The 23022-nt window shown below is 53.0% G+C and overlaps 1 protein-coding gene across 4 annotated transcripts in view; it reads right to left on the bottom strand.

Annotated features, from left to right (window-relative positions):
* Positions 1-23022, bottom strand: part of MYLK (myosin light chain kinase) — a 192266-nt gene that overhangs the window by 66665 nt on the left and 102579 nt on the right. For all 4 annotated transcript variants that reach the window (XM_037051461.1, XM_037051460.1, XM_037051462.1 and 1 more), the window contains 4 exons: positions 22426-22675; positions 16524-16595; positions 14881-16079; positions 7233-7349 (listed from right to left, as the gene is read on the bottom strand). In XM_037051461.1, the coding sequence (XP_036907356.1) occupies positions 7233-7349; positions 14881-16079; positions 16524-16595; positions 22426-22675 (1638 nt within the window). The remainder of the gene's footprint in view (positions 1-7232; positions 7350-14880; positions 16080-16523; positions 16596-22425; positions 22676-23022) is intronic.

Below are 23022 nucleotides of genomic sequence, written 5' to 3'. Positions count from 1 at the left end.
GAGCAGAGAGAACAGTGGGAAGAGGATGACTTCATTTTCTCACATTGGGTTTTCCCCCAGGACTGGTGGTCACTCACAGCTACAGAAAAATCCTCAGTACGTATTTGTCAACCTCTGTGTCTCAGCCTTGGCTACACTTTAGAAGTACCTGTGCCCAAGTACCACACACCCCAGATTCTGGGTTAATGGTGTCAATATTACCAAAGGCTCCACATGACTCTAGTATGTTGCCAGCTTGAAAAGCGGTCTCTCAGGCTGTGTGTGTGTGTGTGTGTGTGTCTAGAAGTGGGTCTGGGGCTCTGGGAGGGGGTGTATCGGGGACTCTCCCAAGAGACAGGAAAACCTGTCAGTGCTCCCTCAACACGGGGGACTCGGGCTCCAAAACCAGGAGCCTGGGGGAAGCCCACACTTCCCCTGTCCAAGGCCCTCCCAACTGTCCGCCTCTCACGACCACGCACCAACAGCAATTGTAAGGTGTACTGGCAATTCGTTTATTTTCCTCCGTTTTAAGGAAAAGGAGGAGAGGACAGAACGCACATGACGTTTCTGTGATCCTTGGCCCCAGCGTTCTCTTGGCCATTTTTCTCCTGGCAAGTTCTGGGGCATCAGAGGAGGGAGATAAAAGAAGGATCAGGGTTTTTGCCTTGTCTTTATTGTTTGTTTTTAACTGATAGGTAAATAGGTAAATCAAGGCATAAGCAAGCATACGATGAGAAACCCGGTTTTCCTGGGTCCTTGAAAGAAGGGCGAAAAGGCCGGAGATTCCTGCTTTCCTGGCGGGGTTGTGCTGGGCTTTGCTTCTAAACACCATTAGCCTACGACTGACGGGGGAGGGTTCTAGTTTGCACTCTTGGGAGTGTGGGCAAACAATGCCAGCTGTCTGGGGTCTCTCTTTCCACAGCTGTACAAAGGGAACGACATTTACTTTCTCTGCCTCAGTGTTATGGGGCTCACGGGACAGAATGTGTGCAACAGTGCTCTGGACAGCAGAAAAATGACTGTTTGCTATTGATTCATCCCTCCTGTTCACGTTTCCTCGCCTCCTTCTAGATCTGCTTTAGAACTGCCCACCTTCAGAAAGCCCTCCCTGACCCGCGCCCACCACATGTCTCCAGCCCCTGCCTCTGTCCTTGGCTCTTGGGTGCGGGCTTTACATTGACATTGAGTGCACTTCCCTGCCATGGGCTTTGAGCCTGGTTTTTAGAAGTTCTGTGCATCTTATCTTTCCATGTGGTCATGAGGAAAGGGCTCATTTTCCTTTCAAACCCCTTTGAGCCCCTCTTTCCTCTGCAGCCCCCCCGCCCCACTCCCACCCCATGGGGGCTGTGCGTGCACCACGAGCCACTAGACCTCCGTGAGAACCACAGCAAGGAGTGGGCTGGAAGGACCATGTGCTTAATCAAAGCCAGCTTTGTGCTCACACAGCTGCCCAGGGGATAAAAATAATAGTAATAAAAGTTTAAGAGCAGCTTGTATTTTCTGTCTATTTTAATCAGTTGGTGATGAACTTGAACTCCGTTTCTAGACCTGGGCCCCAGGGCTGGAGTCCTTCGCTGGTCTGGTTGTGCCCTGAAGAAGCGTGGGGAGGAAGATGGCAGTGGGGGGTGCGGGGGCCTCCATATAGAGAGGAGAACATGTCCTTATATGGACAATGCCGCATCCCTTCCCTCCCAGGCTGTCTCTGGACTCAGCCCTCCAGGGGCACACTTTTTCTTTTGTCTCCCCCAAGATGTTGGTTCCCCGAGTTCTTACCCTAAGTAGGAGGAAAGGTACAGGGAGGCTTTGGGGGAGGGGTTGGAGTTTCCAGAAGTTCCATGAGGGGTCAGGACAGAGGGCTCGGTTCCCCTCTCTTCCCAAGATCAAGCCGCAGGCTGGCATAACCAAGAGAATCTCCTCAGGAAACGGCTGCTTTCTGGCTGCGCTGCTTGTTGACCGAGTCCTTGGGCAAGGGTCTGAGCTTTTCTGAGCTGACCACCAGGAAAGCGGGAATGTCACCCCAACAGAGGAGTGACTGGGATGCAAAGTCACAGCTGGCATTTATTGGGTACTTATTTGTGCCTGGCACAATGCTAGGTACTTTGTATGATTGTTTCACATTAAACCATATCAGTCACCAACATGCAAGTGTTTTTTGACCTACTAAAACACCCATTTTATTTCGTTCGAATGACAACACATTAGTTGCCTGTGATGATATTGAGAATAAATGTGAAAAAAGAGGCAGACTCATGCGTATGGAAGGACTGAAGCCAAGGAAAGAAGGTGGGTCAAAATCGGTTCAGCCACCACCAGAATTGGGCATGGTGACAGCTGGGCTGCAGTGTTTAGGAGCCAAGGCTTGGGTTTAAACTCCTACCCAGTTAGTTATTAGCTGTGTGCCTTCGGCAAAGACTCAGTCTCTGTATGTCTCAAATGAGGCTTTTTTACCTTCACTCCACTGAACCCCCTTGAAATGGTTGCCAATGAGCTCCAGCCTGCCAAGTCCCAATGGCCAACGCTCGGGCACATTTGGTTCTACTCAGCAACAGCATCTGATGCGCTGATCTCCATCCTTCCTCTCTTATCTAAAAGACCACCACCTGGCTTCTGGGACACACCTCTCTCTTGGATTTCTTCCTGTCTCGTTGGGACCCTTCCACCCCAGTCTTCTTCACAGACTTCGGCCCTGCCCTGCTTCTCAGTGGCGGACTCTGCTTCCTCCCCTGCTCCATCCACAGCCACTCCTTAGGGACTTCACTCGATGCCAGGGCACTGATGATCTCATACGTGTGTGGTTCTCCAAACCCTGTCTCCAATCTTGGCCTCTGTCCCCAACCCAGGTTCATCTAAGTGCCTGCCTATGTGACACGCCCACCTGGATGTCCAGTGGGCATCTTCAACTTCACCTGCATGAAACTCTTGCTCGCTCCCCTTACCCTTGCATTCTAATATCAGTAGGTAGTACCACCACGGATCCGCATGCACTCCCCACAGACTAAGAGTGCCTTTGACTTACTTTGCATCGGCAAATCCTATCAGCTCTACTATCAGAGTAGATTATGAATCAGATTATCTGCCACTTCTTCCACTGGAGCCCGAGCTGCCCTTGTCTCCCGCATGGACTACTGCAGCAGCTCCCAGAGGTCTTCCTGCTCTCTCTGCCTCTTACCCCCTCTGGGTGCAGCTACCACATGGCCACCTGAGTGAGCCTTTGGATGCTCCGTGTTGTCCCATCCCAACTAGAATAGAACCCAGCTCCTCCGTTGCAGCCCACATGGCCTGGCAGATCCGGTTGCTGGTCCCCCTCAACCTCGTTTCCCACCACTCTGCCCCTTATTCAGACTCAGCCATCCTGCCTCCTTTCCTCCCTTCCTGCAGGTCTCTGTTCAGATGCCACTCCCTTAGAGGCCTCACAACCATCCTCTCCACGACAGCCTTCCTTTCCCACTACTCCACTTTGCTTTTCTCAAACGTGTGATATTGCCTGAAATTTTATGATGTATCTGTTCATCCATATTATTGTCTCCACCCTCATTAGGATATAAAATCCCTGAGAGCAGAAACTTGTTTTGTTCACTGCTTTTAACCTCAGCTCCTGGAGTGGGGCCTGGCCAAATAGGCACTCACATATTTGTGGAATGAATGACAATGTGGGCGCCCACTGGAACGTGACCTCCCACCACACAAGTGCACAGCCCTCCACGGCCACAAAGCCCTTGATCTCACCAGCAGCTAGGGCTGGATGCTCTTATCCAGGCGCTGCCTGAGCTGGGAAGAGCTAGATAAGCCAGTGGAGGCGTGGAGGTGTCTTGGGACTCCTGCCTTGGGATTTTGACCTAAAAAGGTCTTTGTTTCTCATCTCTTACCTGGGTCAGAATAAGTGGGAATGGGTCACTCAGGCCAGGTATGCAAAGGACTTCCTAGCAGAAAGGGTTGTTACTAAGGGAGGCCTAGAATTCTTGGAGAGTGGACACTGCCATGTTATTCATCAGACAGGGGGTTGTACTAAGTTGTGGAGAGGTACAGGCTTCAGAGCAGACACACCCAGGTGTGAGTATTGCCTGGGTAACTCGTCTGTAACTCCCTGTGCAGGGTGGCTCAACAGGTGTGTGTCGAGAGACACCCAGAGACACTGCAGCTCTTGCATACGGTGTTCACGAGCTGGGAAGGCTGCTGGCCCTCGCCGGGCCTCGGCTTTCTCTGTGACAAAGATGCTCTGCCCAGCCAGTGCATAAACTAAAAACACATAAGGCAGGCCTTGAAGGTCAGCCCTTTTTCTTCCTGGGTGAGTTTCCTGGCAAGTCCTTACCTACTCTGGGCTTCAGTTTCCTTCTGCGGTACAAGTTGACGCTTGCCTCTGCTACTCTCGAAAGGAAGGACGGTATGGCCATAACCAAGAAAGAGCACAAGAGCGCCCCCTTTCTTAGGGAGAAGACTCAAACAGCATGACTGAAACAGTCAGAGATCTGCTGCGTCATAAAGGCTACCTCCCTTTGCCTTTACTGTGAGAGGGAAATGGTAGTGTGGTTAATACAGAGCAGCCAATGAGCCAAAGTCGTTTTATGAGGTCTTAAAATGTATCATTACATTGGCCACAGATGTATAGTCTTAATGGTGTTTGGCACAGGCTGTGTGAGTGACAGTGGTGTTGGGAACAAGGCCCTGCTGAGTGGCAGGGGGAGGCCTGCCTGGCGTTGGCGTCAGCTCCCAGCCCCAGGGGGGAGGGACCTCACTGCCCCTTGGGAGAAATGCAGTCCGGAGGTCAGGCAGGCAGCTGCACACGGAGGGAGACCGGAAGACCCCACAGTGACTTCCCATAATTTCCAAGGGTACATGGAAATTACCCACAGGGATCTCTAAGTTAGGTGCTCTTGCCTTGGGAAGAGGGGAGAGCTGAGAAGATCAGGAGACAGACCAAGGACAGGAAGCCTGTTCAGCTGACTGGAGTGTGGGAGGGGAAAAAGTGGGAGGGAAAAGCTAAGAAGGCCATAGTCCTTCACTATTTGCCCAGAGGTGGTTCTTGCTGAGAAAATAAAGCCAAAAAATGGCAAGAAGCCCACCTGCATGCAGGACACCAATATATCTCCTAGTAGGGCAACAGGGAAAAGAGCGAGTGTGGAGGGGGTGCCCTTTGTCTCTTGGAAAAAACCCAACCCAACCCAACTGACAGTCAGGCCTGTTGTCTCCGCTGGTTTACCTCGGATCCCTTTCCTCCTCTTCCCCAAACACCCAGCTCCCAATCTGCAGCCTGAGGCCCAACCCCGAAGAGGCCTCTTGCAGGAACTAGAGATAAATAATGAAGACAATCCAGATTAATAGAGAGAGCAAGAAAATGAACTAAAAGGAGACCAGTTTGTCGGGGGGGGGGAGCCCCATAAATTGCAGAATAGATTCCCCAAAACTTTTTTTAAAAAAAGAATCCCCAAATTATTCTGTAGGGGAAAAGAAAATTTTATTTTGAAACAAAGTTTGGTTTTAACTATAAACCATTTGCTCTTTCTCAAAAAGGTGCTGACGTTTTGCAGATAAGGAGAATGAACTGCAGTCCTGCCGTCAGAGTAAACAGGACTCTAGGAGCCTGGGGATTCAAAAGGCAGATAATCTCATTAGCGAGATGAGCTTCCTTATAGATTGGCTGGAACCAGCATGGGTCCCACTTAAGGAACGGGAGCTGTTAGCAGTAAGCTTTGGGGGTCAAGTTCACAGAAACACTATTTTTTTTTTTTTTTTTAACTGCGGCACCAGTATAGAGAGAAGCAGCGTCTACCTGGATGGGTGACAGCCTGGGTCACACACAAGAGTGACCAGCAGCAGCAGACCCTACTCAGAGGCTCAGAACATGGGTTTCAAGCTCCCTCCTGAAGTGACCATACACCTTAACCATCAAATCTGTTCCCTTAGGCTCCGAGCCCCTGTGGCAAATGCATTCACAGAATTCGAGGTGGATGCATGGTATTTGACTCTTTTAGTTTAGACTGTGGGCTGTTGACGATTTAATTTGTGCTGCCATTGTGTGTACTTTTTAAAAACATTTTTCTTTTTAAGACTCTCCTTTCTTCTCTCCCACTTATTATACATAGTAAATCTCAGCTTTTGTGACCAGATAATCAGATGATAAAATCTTGAATGGGAACAAGGATTCTATGTCTTACAGAATAACGACGAAACAGGTTAGAATTCTGGACCCCAAGTGATCAGATTCAGCAGTCAGAACAGCAAAGGGGGTCTTCAAGGTACCATCTTTGATCACTAGATCAAAGTGTCTAAACAGACACTGTTTCGACAGTGTCACTAAAGGTTACTAGCCAGCATTTCAAGGGCAAGAAATTGTTTTCCCTAAACAACCTCTTAAAACAGTTGCAAACAAATAACAGAATAAAAAGGAAGGCGACTGGACTGCGTCCTGAGATGGAATTCTAGCCGGGGCCTGGCCCTGAATGGGCCAGGGAGCCTCACGCTGGGCGCTTTCCCTCTCCGAATGGCCTTGGTTTTTTGTTCTGTGGAATAAGCGTGGTAGCCTAGGGCAGCCCAAGACTGTTCCACTTCCAAGTCTCGAATTCTAAACTGCACACGGAGGGGAGAAGGAAGAGCCACACATGTACTGCCTGCATGTGTTGAGGGCAAATCCCAACTCCTCACAGCTTGGTCTTGCCCCTCATCACAGGGAAACTCCACTCAGACCTTGCAGGCCTCTCTGTCCCCACATGTCTCTTCCCTCCCTCTCTGCTCTAAGACCGTTGCCTTTTCCTCCTCCGAGAGGCAGCCCTGCCCCCTCTGCAGAAACACACAGCCCCAACTCACCTCCTCCACGAAGTCTCCCCACTTGGACCCCACTGGGCTCCCTCCTCCTCACAGGTCTGTCCTGCCAGCACTGACGCTTGTTTGCTGCGGCTTGTAAAATACTATGCTGTCATTTTCCTGTGGGTGTGTCTTTTCTCCTCTTGCCCTGTGTCCAGCTTCCCTATTCAGCAGGGTTCTGTGGGGTGGGGCCAAGACTGGGGAGGGGCAGCAACAAGGTAAGCAGCTTCTCCTCCCAGCCAGGAGTGGGGTTCAGGCCACCACACCACACAAGGCCACCACGTAGGGCTCCCCTTTTCCTTCTTGCCGTGCTTTTGCTAAAGATGGCTTTATACCCACAAGATGTCTCGGGCAGGGATGGCAGCTTTGGGTGCAGTTCTGCTCAGCTATGGTGGAAGGGGATGGTGTCTGAGAAGTGGGACTCTGTGTGATGGTGAGGGGTGGGCACGACCTACCGTCCACAGTGACTTGGCAGGTGCACTCAGCCTGGCCGGCATCATTCTTGGCTACACACTTGTATAAGCCTCTGTCTTCTGGCAGTGCCTTCTCGATGGAGACGGAACACAGGGAGCCTGGAGAGGAAGAGGAAGACCTGTTGAGCCAACCAGGTGTGGGTCCGATAACTGCACAGTAGGCAGGTGTCATTCACGTGGGCAGCCTCTGGGAGCCCAGGGGTCAGAGGCCCTGTGGGAACCCACCCTTCTGTCCACTACAGCCGGGGCATGTTCTGCCAGCAACTCTGGTCCAAAATAACCAATCCTTAAATATACTCCCTCCTGGTACCCCCCAGCCCCCTTCCAGAGAGTTCTCTTATCAAGACATAAAAAAACACACGGAAGAAGAAGAGGACATAGTCTCTGCCACCCAATACAAAGGAGGAGTGGAGGGACCCAGGCTGCGCACTGGGACATCACCGAGAGAGGTAAGCAGTAGTGGGCACTGGTTTACTGGCCTGTGTCAGGAGCAGTGGTAGGTGAGACAGCGCTGCTCAGTTTAGCAGTGGTTATGGGGTGCATCTTAGAAAAGAAAGTTTTTAGCAAAGAGGTGGTGGGGGGAGGGCAGGAGTCCTTGTCCAGCGGGGCACCGGCCTGTGGGCAGATCTGTTGGGAGAAGGTGACTGCAGCCTGGGACCCTGGGGCTGGCTTTCCAGGAGTGGCATCTGAGCTGAGAATTGTGGCCACTGAAGGGCACTGGGCTGGGAGAGGAGGCTTGGGAGCTGCCTCCCTTCAGTCCTGGGTTTTTTGGTCACCTCGAAGGGACTTCTATTCCCACGGACTCTCACCGGGTCTATCTTTGCCCCCTGACATCCTCCTGGCCTGGTCGGGTTGGAAGGCGGGAGGAGGAGCCAGGCTGGCCATGCACAGGAATCTGGGGTCTGGTCCTTACCCATCCTGGGTCTCTCATCACATGGCTAGATCTTTCTCTGGGGGATCCCCTGGTGGAGTTTCCCTTGGGGTGTAGGAGGGGCCAGCTAAGGACTGGGCCTGCTGGGCCAAGTAGGGCCCTAGCTCCTGCCTTGAGGCATTCAACAAGCCAACAGCATGATGTCCTGCCCGAAGCTGCCCCTGCTGTCAGGGAAACAGTCATCACCCAAGTAGGGGGCGGAGCTGAGCAATGTGCATTCGGCTGCCTGGAGCAGCTGGCTTTGGCCACCTTCCTCCCCCCACCACTGCCTGCCACTAGCCATTGGCCCTGGGTGGGCAGAGCTGTGTGTACCCCACCCAGGTGTATGTGTGGGTGCATGGCCAGAAAGAGGCTGACAGGCATGACTCTCAAAAGGCTTTTGATCTAAAAAGTACCTTTACCTCAATTAGACAGATGCACAGATTTGACCAACAAAAACAAGGATATTCAGAGAGGGGAAGGATGACATGAGTTCTGCCCTGAGAACCTCGCTAAGGCTGCAAGAGAAAGCTGCCTTGTGATAGTTCCCTTTATTTCCTGGGACCTGGGTATGCCTTAGGGAAACCTTGGTTCTTGTTTGTATTCTCTCTCTCTCTCTTTCCCTCTCTCCCTCTCTCTCACACCCTGAGCCTTTCCTTCTTACCCCAAGGTGCATTCTCTCTCTCTCTCTCTCTCTCTCTCTCTCCAGAGCATGCCTGTACCTTTCCTCCTCTCATTCTATCAAGGTTATACCTTCACTCTCTCCCCTAAGCTCCAAGGACCCTTCTTTTTTGCCTCTGTAACTTGTTTTCTGAGCCCACAGAGCCCAGCCAGCTCACCTTTTCCATCTCTGTGACTTTCTAAATAAACTTCCACTTGTATTTGGGAACAACAAAAACAAGAAACTAGGGGAACCTTAGCCCTACTGACCACCTAGGCAGGATGGCTGATCTGCGCCTTTCGCCCCCTTACGCAGACCTCGCCTCTGGGAACGGCCTCACTAGGATCTCCCACAGGGGAGGCCAGTGGGTCGCTCTCTCCTTCGCTGCAGTAGACAGAATCTGCAGAAACTGCGACAGAAAGGATTCAGGTTGGATTTTTAGGAAATCCATCACGAGAACACGAACTGCGAGCCACAGGAATGGAAGAATGAGGTTAACTATCTCCTGGAGAGAGAAATTTCCATTTATCTGGGAGGGCAGTAGAAGGCCGAGATGACCTGTGGCCCCATTTGAGGCTTAGAGGACACAGACACCACCTCTCGATTCCCCTCAGTCCGAGGCTAGGGCTCCAGGACCACACACCCTTGCCAGTGCACGGCCCCTTCGAATCCTTGATTGCCTTTTGGTTTTTAGCCCCCTAGCTGCCTCCAGCCTAAAACCAAAATGGCACAAACTGCAAAGACAGTAGTGAGACCACTCAGACAAGTGGAGTGTTTAGACCACAGCCCTTGCCCCCTTACCAGGGAAAGCCAGAGCTGGCGCTTTTTCAAGCCACTCAAAGCCTGGACAGCTTTTTCAAGCCACTCAAAGCCTGGACGTCTGGCCACATGCGTGGGCTGGAGGAGGGCCCCCAGGCAGGCTTGGAGCCTCAGCTAGCTCAGATTGAAGAATCTGGTATTTCCTGTAGGACAGCTTATTCTTGACCTCCAGGAGAAAAATGTTTCCCAGCATTTTGTTTTTTTTTAAGAAGCCTCAGCCTGATGGGGAATTTTGAGAGAGAGGTGAGGGGGATGGGAATGGTGAACGCAGAACCAGGAATCTGATGAATGGCTGAGTGGCTCAGCTGGAACTGCCCTTGGGAATGCCTCTCCTGGTCGTGGAGGCCGAAGGTCCCCCCCCCACTCCTTTTCCGAATGTGAGGGGTACAGAGAAGATAGGGGTGTGCATGGTGGGAGGGAGTGGTCGGAAGCCCCAGAGACTCTGCTCCGAGGTGGCCTGGCTCCCCTGGCACATCTGGACAGTGCGACTCTGCTCCCGGTCACCCCCTCAGGGGTGATGCCCTGTATGTTACTCCTGACCACTCCCAGCCATAGATGGACCTCTTCTGAGCCCTGAGCTCATCTTAATCAGAACATGCCTCTCAAGGCCATTGCTGCAACCTATGCCTGCCTCCCACACTGGCTCTTGGAGGGCAGTGACCACGCATCTGTTGTGAGGATTTTCCCTGGGCTGGAATGCAGTCACAGTAAAGAAAAAATATCTGCCATTCTGAGAATGGCAAAGGTGCATTCCTGGGGCAGGTGACCTGGTAAGATCTACACACAAAAAAGTCATGAATGTTTAATCAGATACAACCTACCATGAAAAAGATAATGCACAGGCATACCTCGTTTTATTGCACTTCACTTTATTGTACTTCACAGGTTTTGCTTTTTTTTTTTTTACAGATTGAAAGCAAGACTCTACCAGCAAAAAGATTACAGCTAATTTGATTGCCATGCCACTTACTTTATCACTGTGGTTTGGAACCAAATCTGCAATATCTCCGAGGTATACCTGTTGTTTCTTAACGGAGAGAAAAGAACCCCTTTAACTCAGTGGATTGTGCCTACAATGAAAAGGGCTAAACTGTGCCTCACACATAGTAGACACTACACAAATCCCTGCGTTTTGTACGGTGAATTTGTACAGGTTTTCAAAAAGCGATTCCGAGATCCCACACTGAAGGCAATTAAAAATGAATCATCAGCTGACAACAGCAACACAAATGAATCCTTGTTATTAGATTGGGAGAAATGTTAGCCAGGAAAGAAGTCTGGCCTGGGGACAGAAAACAGGGCACAAAGATGGAAGCCCCTCTCAGGGGCAGCAGCATACCCCTGGCTCACTGGCCTCCCACCCCTGGGCCGAGGCCTGGGGAGCGCCGCTGCAGGTCCGGGGAGGGCCTGCTGGGGCCGCCCCACAGGCCCGGAGGGCAGCCCAGCACTGGAAGTGAGCACCAGGCACCCTGCAGCTTTGGGCATGCAGGGAGAGGAAGGACACCTCCACACGTCCTTCCGAGAATTCATGGACAGTCCAACTGACCGGACTGCCATTACACCTCCTCTGCTCTCTTTGGCGCTAAGTAGGGTGCAAATAATCCTGTTTCGGGGGGCCTGCAGGCTACAAGCCCTGTCCAAGTTACAGGTTTGGGGAAGGCCCCCTGAGACCTATACACAGAGCATCCACTAGCAGGTGGTGCCCCAACACACGTGTTCATGTGGGGGGAGGAGAGCACAGGAGTCTCTCATGGCCACAGGCTGGTGTCCCCGGTGTTGGAAGGCATCCTGGAGGAAGTGTGTTGATCTTAGAAGAAAAGACAGCACAGGGTTCAGTGGAGCAAGAAGAGTTCCAAGCCAGGGAGGCTGGGTGGAGAGGATGCTGTGGGGTGGGAAGGGCCAGGAGACCTCAGCCACCTCCTCTGTCTCCTGCTACAAGCCACCTCAAACCACAGCTTCCTTATTTCTACTGATGCCCGCAGAGTGACCCCAGTCACCCTGGCGCTGGTGCTCAGTGGTCATCACTCCTTCCTCTTCTTTACAACTCTACCTCTCCCCTTCGAGGCCAGGCAATAGGTTCTGTTAATTCTGTCCTGGCTTCCTGAGCTGGTTACTTCCTGTCTGTGCCCATGCCTACCCACCTTGTTAGCTCAGGTCTCACTGCCTTTCTCCCAAACCTCTTCAGTGGGTTCCTGACTTGTCTTTGGGCGTAGAGTCCATCGAGTCCCCCAAACCCCAGTTTCGTGCACACTGCTCTTCATTCTGAACTCTTTCACGGCTCCCTACTGCTTTGGACTAGAGTTCCTCAGTGTGATGCAGGGCAGAATGAGGCCATGCCTCCCTCTGCAGCGCAGACTGCTGTGAACAGGTCTGCTTCTGTTGCTGCTGTGTCCCTGCCTGGGAAGGCCATAGCTTCGCTCTTTTTGGCTGGGAGCCCTGGCCTACCTTTAAGGTTCCAGTCTAGGCCCAGCTCTCTTACCACAGTGGCGCCAGCACTCAGGTCCCTCTCCGCCTTCTCCCGGAAGCTCATCGTAGGCTCTTGACTGGGAGAGTTTACTCGCCGTGAGTGGGTCTCCTCTTTCTATTGACAATAGACCCACTCACAGCCGTCAGAGAGCCCTGCTCCCTGCAGTGGGGCCCCCTGAAGAGGTCACTGAAACCACTGTAAGATAGGCTTTCTCCTGGCTCCTTGCTTAACCCGGGATCTGAAGGCCTGGAGAATGGAGCTCTGAAGAAGGAATGGTGGACGGAAAGAAAGTGGGGCTGGTATTCTGAGACAAGGTGCTTTCTCGGCTGTGGCAAGATGGACAGGCCCGTTTCAGGGTCTACTTCCTCTGCTACAGTGAAAATAGTAGAGATTTGGCAAGGCCCAGGGCACCACCAGTCCTGCAGCCTCTTGGTTCTTGCTGACAGTGCTAAGGAGCAGCCGTTCGCATTTTTTCTTGCTAGACAATGCTCTTGGTGAGCTAATCGATCATGAAAGTTTTCTCAGCTGTACCAGTATGCTGACATGCTAGCAAGAATAACTTGGAGGCAACGTATCACATTAACTTCGAGACAATGTAGTCTAGGCATCGAAACTGCCTGCATTCAAACCCCAGCTCTGTGACTAATGAGCTGTGCAAACTTGAGCAAAGTTCTTAATTAGATGGGCAGTATGGTAGTTGGAGGATTAATTGAGTGAAAAACGTAAAATGCCTAGGACAGTGTTGGACACATGTTGCTCAATACATGCCAACTATTCTTATTTTCCAAAGGAGAATTGCAAATACTTAGACTAGTTTTTAAAGTTGGATTTGGGGCTATCTCCATAATCACCTCCCATCATCCCCGTCCCAGTTCCTCTCTATCTTCTCCTTGTGCTGGCCTCCTTTTAATCATTTCTTCTTCTTCCTCTGCTTTTGACTGAAACAGTCCCTTTGAGATGGTTTCTGGAGGAGACGATGCTGAAATAGCCAGGTCTCCAAGCCCTTATACACTCAGCCAGGGCCGAGGTCTGCTTACATTGTGTAGTTGAGTGAATTGTTTACAAGTGGCTGCTGGTAGCTGCGCAGGTTCCACACAGGCCTCAGAGCAGCTGCACAGCTTCGGGCACTGCCTTCAGCTGTCTGGATGTCAGTCTCCTGGGTTGGTGCTACTGTGGACATCACGTTGTGCAAGCCTGTGTGACCACACATGTCCCAAAGACGTCAGCTGCCCCTGCCCTCCCGCCACCCTGCCTGGAGATAACACCACAGGGTAATCTGGGAAATGCTCCTGGGTAAGGTTTTGGATCAGTTTTACCAAGGACTTTCCATTTGGGAAGGGTGCACGGGGGTGACGGGGCAGGCTGTGGCACCCCTCCCCTGGACGTCTCGCCCCTCCATGGCAATCCTCGAGCCGCCTGCGTCTGGCAGGCTGAACCAGCAGAGGCAGGGGGAGGGACGAAAGGACTTCTGGAGGACCCTGTCCATGCACAAAAGTTATCTTGTCAATACATTAGCAGAAAATAAAACATGTTTCTCTCTCCTGGCCAATTTCCCCTTGACTACCCCTGAGATTCAAAGGCTCACTGTTCCAGATTGGCTGTCTGGGACGCAGAGCGAAGAGAGAAGCTTCATCGTGAGCTGAGGGGGCTACTGCTACCTTCAAGTGCTTCATTCTGCGTTTGAGGGGGAAGGAAGGAAGCAGAACAGGGGTTCGGGGAAGGGGCGGAGAGGGGTGCAGTCGGGGGACAGGAAGAAGAGCAGCACAGTGTGCCTGGAGGGGTGTTTCTGACATCTCAGCTGATCTCGATTGGGCACGACCTGTCCTCTTGGGCCTCTGCTGTGGCTGATCTCTGCCCCTCAAGGTTAAAGGCCCCTTCCCGGGAGCTTTGTACCCTGCCCTGCCCAGAGCTACCAGCACAGGCTCAGGCTCAGGCCAGACTCTGTTTAGCCCTGGCCATCAGAGTGGGGTGTGGGAAGTCTGCTGGCCTTGGAGCACACACCCAGGCTTGGGATTTACACAAACATTTCCAACGAAACTGAAGGTCCAGGGAAAATACCCCTCTCACTCCCGATCACTTCTCTAGGTACAGACTGGCCCTTCCGAGAACTCCAGACCCCGAGAGGCCTCCTATGGCAGGGTGTAGGGCCCCACCCCTTCTCCCCACCACCCAAGAATGTGCAATAGCAGCAAACAAAAGTCTCATCCAAATTAGGAAGCGAGCTGCTCTGTCCACCGGTGAGTGTGTGGCACAGGGCACGTCTCGGGTTTTGACTCCCTCACAGGTCCCTTCAGACCCGCGAGTTACCAAGACTTCAGCTGTCGCGGACCCCAGTTCACGGTCCTGCACTGTCCTGTCACTGAGCACCCTTCTCCAGACCGCTGCAAAAACAGCGGTTATCTCTCAGCCCCTAGTCGGCTCCAGCCCCTGTGCCTCCATTTCCAAGCCTGCGAACAGAGCCCTGTTCAAGCAAGAGCTGTGGGGCATTAGCACAGGCCCCCCCCCCATGCTCTGAGGAGGCCGCAGCTGGGGGTCCTGTAAGAGGGTTCTGCTGGGCAGATGCCAAGACCTGGGCACATGTGACAGAACGAGGAACACCCCCCACCCCGGAATGGAGTGTGTGCCCATGGACCCCGAGCGGGGCACCTATCCTGTGAGTGAGGGAGACACAGAGGTCTGGGCTGTGAGTGGTGACCAGTGAGACCGAGGTTCCATGAGCTGACAGTGACCCTCGTGCCAAAGTCCCTTCCTCCCCAGCCCCTGCCCTCATTACCTTCTTGGGAGAGGATGATGAACTTGGTAGTCTTGAGCGTCTTTCCATTCAGCGTCCAGGTGACGGTGGCTGGGGCGTCAGAGGACACCTGGCACTGGAGTAGCAGCTTCTCGCCCTCTGCCACATGGACGTCTCGTAGTTTCTCCTTGAAGGTTGGGGCTGTCCCTTGGCTTTCCGATCGTTTTGCATTATCTGTGGCTCCTGAACACTCCCGCTTGGAGTTTACATCGTTCTTAACCTCCTTCAGTTCTTCTTTCCTGGCTGATTTCAGGGTCTCGGCTGGCGTGGCATTGCCCACAGGTTTTGGGGTCTCGGCTGGCATTGCATTCCCCACAGGCTTTGGGGTCTCAGCTGGCTTGGCATTTCCCACAGGCTTCAGGGTCTCAGCGGGCTTGGCATTTCCCACAGGCTTCGGGGTCTCAGCGGGCTTGGCGTTGCCCACAGGTTTCAGGGTCTCAGCCAGTTTGGCGTTGCCCACAGGTTTTGGGGTCTCAGCTGGTTTGGTATTGCCCACAGATTTCAGGGTATCGGCTGGTTTAGCATTGCCCAAGGGTTTTGGGGGCTCACCAGGCTTGGTGTTGCCTACAGGTTTCAGGGACCCTGAAGGCTGGGCATTGCCCATGGGCTTGGGACTTTCTGCTACCTTGGCATTCAAGGCCTCAGCACTGTTGCTACCATTCTCTGCTGGTAATTTTTTCTTGCTGCCCAGCACTGAGCGAAAATCCGGGGTGGCAGGTTTTGCAGCTGCTACCTTCTCAGGCACTGGGGTCTTGGGAGTCCCCTTCTTGGCCAAGACAGAGCGGAAGTCTACCTGCTGGGGGCTGTGCACCTTCCTCTCTTCCTCAGACAGCATCTTTGGCTTCACTTGCCGCTGTAGGTTGGCACGGAAATCCATCTGCTCAGCTGGAATCTCCTTCAGTTCTTCTTCTGAAAGGGTCTTAGTACTCACCTTCTTCCCCAGGAGGTCACGGAAGTCTAGCTGCTCCACCTCCTGCTGGCGGATGGCCTCCTCCGTGTGCTGCCGGGTCTCCACACGCCTCTTCAGCACCCCCCGCACACCTTCGCTGTCTTCCTCCTCTGGCCAACCCTGCCCTCCTGCTGGCCAGCCAGGCCTCAGGGTCCCGTAGCAGTCACCATCACCACCGTGGGCACCGGCTACTCGGCCACAGAGGCCCTCACAGCTGGCAGGCGCCCTCCCCCTGCAACCAGTGAGGGGAAAAAGGAAAAATAGCAGGAGGAAAAGGGGCCGGGTAAAAAAGAAACGTCAGGGGAGAGCAAATCTCTGAGGGAGGGAGGGTAGAGAGGAGGGGGAAGGAATGGTGGGGGCTGGCCAGGCTGTGTTTATAGAAGGGAACATTGGTGAGAGGCGCTTGCTTGCTTAGTTGGTCTGTTACATTGGTAATGACTTCAGTAGCCTTATAAGGGTGTGTACAAAAAAAAAAAAAGAAGAAAGAAAGAAATTCACCCCCCTCTCCTCCCCTGCTCGCCCTCCCTCATTCCCCGCCCAATCGCTCCCTCTTGGCTTGGGCAGCCTCCGCTGGAGGACACAAACAATCTGGCCCAGCGGCGGGTCTGCGGGGGCCAGGAGGAAGGCTCGGGGGCGGTGCCATGGGGCCTGGCCAGCCAACGTCTGGGGTACTCACCGGGCCGGGGCTTGGGTAGGGTTGCTCTGTAGCATCAGTGACACCTGGCAGCTGCATTCGCCAACCTGGTTCCTAAAGAGTTCAAGGGATCAGTACGGATGAAGAGGCTCTGTGGGCTGAGGGCCTTCTTAGCCCAAAGGCTGTGATGAGGGAAGGACGGGCAGGGGCCTGACCACAGTCTGGCTGCTGGCTCGAGGAAAGATAGGCCCACAGGCTTAGCTGTGGCCCCAACACGCCCCACCGCAGACCTAAGTTTGGGGCAGGGCCATCCATCCCCTCTGCTCCAGCTTGGCTTGCCCTTTCTTTTCCCAGCTCTTGTTGAACGAGGAAAGAGAGAGAGCATCTTCTAGACAACAGCTAAGACAGGCATTCGGAAGCAGGAATACTTTTCTGTAAGCGTATTACAAAACAACACAACCAATCAACCCGTCGATGAGTAAAAGAAGAGTCAAGACGAACCCCGAAGGGGCTGTGCCGGAGCTGCCTGGTCAGGACTGTGCCGCCTTGGTCGGCCTGCCCCGTGGCCTTCGGGTTGACTCTGCTCCCTTAATGCAGAGCTGGTCACTTCTCTGTCCTCACAGCGTCCCCCCATACCCCGCTTCCTCTTCGTCGGCCCATGAAATGAAAACACCCTCCAATTCACACCCATTGGCTAATGCCCTCAGATTGGAACTTTTTTTGTATTGAAACTTCCAGTGTCTCCCTAATGGGCGGCCCTTTCTCTCCTTCCTTCGTCCGGTGAGGGACCTGGGTCCTCCAACCCACTGTTAAAACTGTTCAGCCTCTCGGAGCTGGTGGGTAAGCAGCCTCTGCTCAGCGGACAGGCTGTTCCAGGCCTAGGTGCTGTGGAGGACTGACCGTGGCAGCTCAGCCGTCCGGCCCCACAAGGCTGCCATCTGCTGGCGTCTCTGAGCTCTGCCTGCGGAAGGGGTGGGAGGAGGGGCAGTCTGAACACCAAAGGCCACTCTCCCGGTAACCACCACCCATTTTATATATAGCACCCTACAGCTTTCATGGTTTTCGCACCTGGTGTCCTTCTTGTCTCCAAACATCCCAATGAGGTACACGGAACCATCATGCTCATTTTAAAGGTGAGGAAGGGGTGCCCGGAGTTTATCTGAAGCATTGCTGGGATTCTGGGGTTTCCCGCATTCTCCTGCACACAGCCGTCTTACTAGCACTTCCCGGGCTGACGCGTGCCTTACCTCCTACCACAGACGTGCAATGACAGGTTCCTTACATAATCCATCTCAATCTCCTGACAGCTCTCTGAGGTTAGGGCCAGCACCATTTTTATAGGTAGGAAAAATGAGGCTTACAAAGGTAAAGTAATTTGCCTACACCCTCAGGCATGGGTCTACCCAAATCCAAAACCTATGACCTTCCCACCCTGCCCTATAGGGGTCATTAGTACAAATCTGTTCTGGGACATGTGTGTGTTCGTGTGTGTCTGTGTGTGTACCCATAGATCAACCACATGCATGGGTTCACACGTATGTGGGTTGACCTGGTGGGCACTGCACTTGCGGTCTGTGTTTGGGAACTCGTGCCCAGGCACCCACCCCCTCAGGGCAACACCTGAGCCAGTGTCCCTGGAGCTCTACTGAGGTGTGTGCGTATTTGTCTCACTTTGCCTGCCCTCCTTCCCATGCACTGCTGGCTCTGGGCAGACACTGGCAGCCCAGGTCAGGGTAGATGATTCTTATGGCTCCTGGGGGTTGCTGCTCACTCCCTAGTACCAGGACCCACCTGAAGTGAGGACAGGGTGCCCTTTGCTGCCCTCACCCCTCCTCTTATCTGTTGAGTCCCCTTCAGGCCACCTTCCTCAATGCTCAGGCTCTCAGGGGCACAGATTCAAGGGTCAGGGAGCCTCATGCCTGGAGAGTTTGATGGCTGAAGGTGCTCTTTTGCTCAACAAACAGCAATTAGGCACCTCCATGGTGCCAGATCCTAGGCAGGCTAAGAGGTCCTCACAGCACCCTCAACACTCAACACAGAAGGCTATGGAACTTGTAGAATAACCGTAAGAGGTCACCTTTGGGGAAGCCCAGCAGCCGGACGCCCTACTTCTGCAAGGCTGCTGGGCAGAACTAGGCCATTCTTTCCCCACTTTCCTTTCAGGCACTGGGTGTGGTGCCCTGGGGTTGGTGTGAAGCAGGAGGACAGGATGCCCAAGGGCCATGATTTCCTGGGATCCCTTCTCAACATCTTCTCGACTGAATTTCCTCCTGTCATAAGTAGAACGCAGCCCAGACGCAAAAATCGGGCGCAGACACTGACCAGATGGCCTTGCTTTAAGCCAAACTGCTCAGAAGCTTTAAATGGTGGGCAGCCCTGACTCCTGACTTGGAGTGTGCTCTATCTCCTCATGGGGGGACACAGGCAAAGGCGTTGGCCGTTTTCCATTACCTGCCCTCCAGGAGGAGAGCACAGGTGGCCTGCACTCCGCCCACTCCCGGGCCTTCCCCCGAGCCACCTGGGCAGGCTGAGGGGCAGGTGGACGGCAGAGAGCCTGGATTCCACAGCTGGCCCACTAAGTGAGTCATCCCTAGGGGTGGTCTAGGGGGTTACTATTTCTGCAACCATATACTTAAATTTCTGCAAGGCCTTTAAGGCAAATCATGTTTTAGTCAAAGCCCGAAAAGGTCAGAGAGGCCTTTTGCCTGGGCCCCACGCGCCAGATAGTCTAACCACTGGAACAGGTTTGGGGGCCGTCTTTGGTGTCTGCACGTACTCAGTTATAAGCACATGCAGGGGCTGAGGATGAGGCCCGCACCCCACGTCCAGCCCAGATGCCACCGCAGAGGACATGGGGCTGTTGCCATGTAAGCTACAACTTCTACGAACAGAGTCCATTTTGCCCCCGCTTCCCACGCCTGAAGAAGCCGTTCTTTGGGTACAAAGCCTTGGAGCCTGTCCTGCTCTAAATCACCCACCACTGGAGTGATTTTATAGGCAAAATTAGTTTAAAGATTTAATATCCTGGGAAGCAAAAATTTTTCAAATATTTCAGCTGGAATTTGGAGGTAACTGTTTGACATTCCCCCATTTGGTTCAGGAGACAAGAGCTAGGGGAGGGAAGGGGAGGTAGAAACCACCCACTGTTTGTACCCCCAACCCAGCCCTCCCACCCAGCCGGCATCCTCTCTACTAGCCAGTCTTCCTCCTTGAAAGGCATTCTGTCTTGGGTCTAGGTCTGATTTCTGTCAGGATGAGAAAAGCAAGAGGGGAGCGAGGCTGCTGGCAGGCCTGGCACACACATTCCGCAGGAGAACTTTCCACTGACTTGCTCCCGCTCAGCCGGGGATAAAGCCAAGGCCAGGCCACCAGCCTCCCAAAGGAATGAAAAGTCTGGACGATGGGGAGGGAAAGGGGGCAAGGCCTGTGGGGGTGGGAACTCCAGGGCCATTTCCCAGGTTCCCTGAGTCCCCCGTGCACTTGGGAGAGGAATGAGAGAGCACCTGATTTAAAGACAGAGATTAGGATTCTAATCTGGGCTCTGCTACTGGCCTTCGGGCGGCCATGAGCAAGTCCCTGATTCTGAGAGCTCAGTTTCCCCCGTTACTAAATGAGGAGGCAGCTAGATAACTTCTGAAGTCCCTTCCAAGGGGGAAGGTCGAAGTTTTATGGCTGTCCCCAGCTGGGCCCAGACAGTCTGCCTGCCGACCTCCCAGTGCGACCCTTGGTGCCGGCCTGGCCGACTTCCCACAGTCCGTGCTTCGCTCTTCCCTGCCCTTTCTTGCTCAGCCTGTCCAACAGGCCCTTTCCACAGTCGGGCCTTTAGACACCAAGGTGTCTAAGCCTCGGCTTGTCTTCCTCAAAATGCCCCATGAAGCCCATCTCTTTTAGGGTTTCTGGTTTGATTAATATCAGTACTGCCCCAAAGCACTCCTCCTCCATGCAAACGAGCTCTATTCCCACATATGGTGTTTCCACGAATCGCACTGGCCTAGGAGACTGGAAGAGGGTATCTTCTTCCTATTTGGGATGCAGATTTTCTTTTCTGAGAATAACTGTTCAGACACAAGGCAAAGACCACTGCTGTGTTCCGAGCACACTGCTGATGATGGCAGGATGATTGGCCAGCCTACATGCATCTTACCGGCTGACCACAGATGTGACATTAGCTCAGCTGAGACTCGTTGGGACCTGCCCAGCTCAGCAGAACTTGCTAGCAGATCCACAGACTCCTAAGAAATAATAATGCCTATTTTTCAAAGCCAGTAAGTAGTGGGATGGTTGTTACGCAGCAAAAGCCAACTGATACAAGAATGGAGCACATGCCCAAAAAGGACCCAAGCAGATGGGTCACGTGCTAGGTTTTGTGATTATTGTAGGAACAGTGCCCTCTCACAGCGGTAGCCTTGGCATGTGGCTGGAGAGCCTGTCTGTAGCTCAGAGCCTTAAACAGGATGAGCTGGGTACAGGGGAATGATTTACCCGGGAGAGCAAGGCCCCTTACCAAGTGGCTGAGCACCCCAGCCAGGGGCGTGGCATCATCCTTGGGATGTGGCACTGTCTCCTATTTGCAGAGTCAAGTGCAGACAAATGCTCTTCTTTAACACTTACCCCAACCCTGGGGGCTGGCATTCTGTCTCCATTGCCCAGGACTGGCATGGAATTTTAGCAGTTAGAGCATTTTAATACTTTGTTTCTTTATTTTTAGAGAGGGAGTGAGAGAGAGAGAAACATCAATGTCCAAGAGATACATTGGTTGGTTGCCTCTCGGAGGTCCCCCAGTTGGGGGCCTGGCCCAGTAGTGGGCCCCGACTGGGAGTTGAACCAGTAACATCTCCTCTGCAGGCTGACACTCAGTCCACTGAGCCACACCAGCCATGGTGAGTTAGAGCATTTTAAAAGTAGAAGAACATTTACTAGATCACATTCTGGGTAGGGGCCAGATATGTCCCAGGCACTGGGAACATGGCAGGGTACCTTCCTGGAGCTTGCCTTCCTGGTAACCTGGAAAGACCGTAAAAGGGAGGAAAAGGGAATGGGATAGTTAACCTCCCTGTAGTGGTTTAACAATGTCTATGAACTTTTTCATAGACATTGTGGAGAGAGATACTCCTCTCTCCAAAGGTGGAACTTAATTCCCCTCTTGAGTATGGACTGTACTTAGTGACTCACTTCTAACCAACAAAAAATGTGGCAGGAGTAATGGTGTGTGTGATTTCTGAGGGTAGGTCATAAAAGACATTGCAGATTCCAGCTCATTCTCCCTCTCGGGTCACTAGCACTGGGGCAGCCAGCTGCCGTGTCATGGAGACACTCATGCAGCCGTGTGGAGAGGTCCACCCGGCAAGGAGCTGAGGCCTCCTGCCAACGGCCCTTGGAAGTGAGCCGTCACTTGGAAGGGAGTGAGCCGTCTTGGAAGTGGGTTCTCCGGCCTCCGTCAAGCCGTCAGCGACGGCAGCCCTTCCTGGCATCTTCTGCTGCGCAACCTCCTGTGGAAACCCTGAGGCAAACATCCCCTAGCCAAGCTCTCTCAAATTTCCGGACCACAGGAAATATGAAATAATTATTGTTTTAAGATACTAAGTTTGGGGGTAATTTGTTATGCAGCAAGAGAAAACTAATGCATTCCCTCTAGCCCCTGCTTTTCCCACTTTAATCCATTCTTCCCTCCTTCATATTCACCATACACCAAATAATGGGGGAACAAAAGTCGGGATGTAACGAGACAGAGGACTCTGGGGAACTGAGCACAGAAGGCAGGGTTTTCCACGAACATCTGTTGTACTGAAGTGGAAGAAACGAAAGCTTGTCAGCAGCACCTGGTCTGCACTTGCTTTACCTTGAAGCCCAGCCCCACACTACTTTGTGCTTCCTCTGGCTTGCCGGTGCCAGGCTGGAACTTTGACGGGAGGTAGGAGTGATGGGGTGGGACACGCAGACTCACCGAAGCAGGATTTCATACTGGCCGGCGTGCCAGGGCTGCACGTTCTTCAGGACCAGGGTGAACACGTCCTCGTTCTGGAGCACCTCAAAGTGGCCAGTGTCTCTGGAGAGGGCTTTGCCGTCTCGGAGCCAGTGCACGGTGGGGAAGGGGTCACCGGCGATGGCGCAGGAGATGAGGACACTCTGGCCCAGGGAGGCGGTCACCGAGCGAGGCTTGCTGATGAACCAGGGCTGGGTGCCATCTTGAGGCTCTGAAAGTCGGCAGAACGTTTGGTTAGAGAGGGAGGCCTTTCAGCGGCGTGTCCACTCAACACTCCATGGTGGCGAAGGCTGGAAGACAGCATTTAATTAAATGATGGTTTGTCCAGAAATTGCTTTTATTGGGTATACAGCTATAACACTCTCCTTAACGGCAAATCTGTCTTGGTTGCATTCTCAGAGGATAACAGTAACACGTATCATGTGTCCGAAGCTCAGGGAGGTAGCCCGGAATGCACAGGGGCACCAAGGATCTACATTAGATGTGGTGATGGAGAGTTGCCACTTGCTTTGTGTGTGCTTGTCTCTCCACCACAATGGAGGCTCTTTAAAGGCAAGG

This window comes from Sturnira hondurensis, unplaced genomic scaffold (assembly GCF_014824575.4).
Source record: "Sturnira hondurensis isolate 20B ecotype Veracruz unplaced genomic scaffold, ASM1482457v3 Scaffold0007222, whole genome shotgun sequence".
In the NCBI taxonomy this organism is placed as follows: Eukaryota; Metazoa; Chordata; class Mammalia; order Chiroptera; family Phyllostomidae; genus Sturnira; species Sturnira hondurensis.
This window is presented reverse-complemented; position numbering and strand designations above follow the sequence as displayed.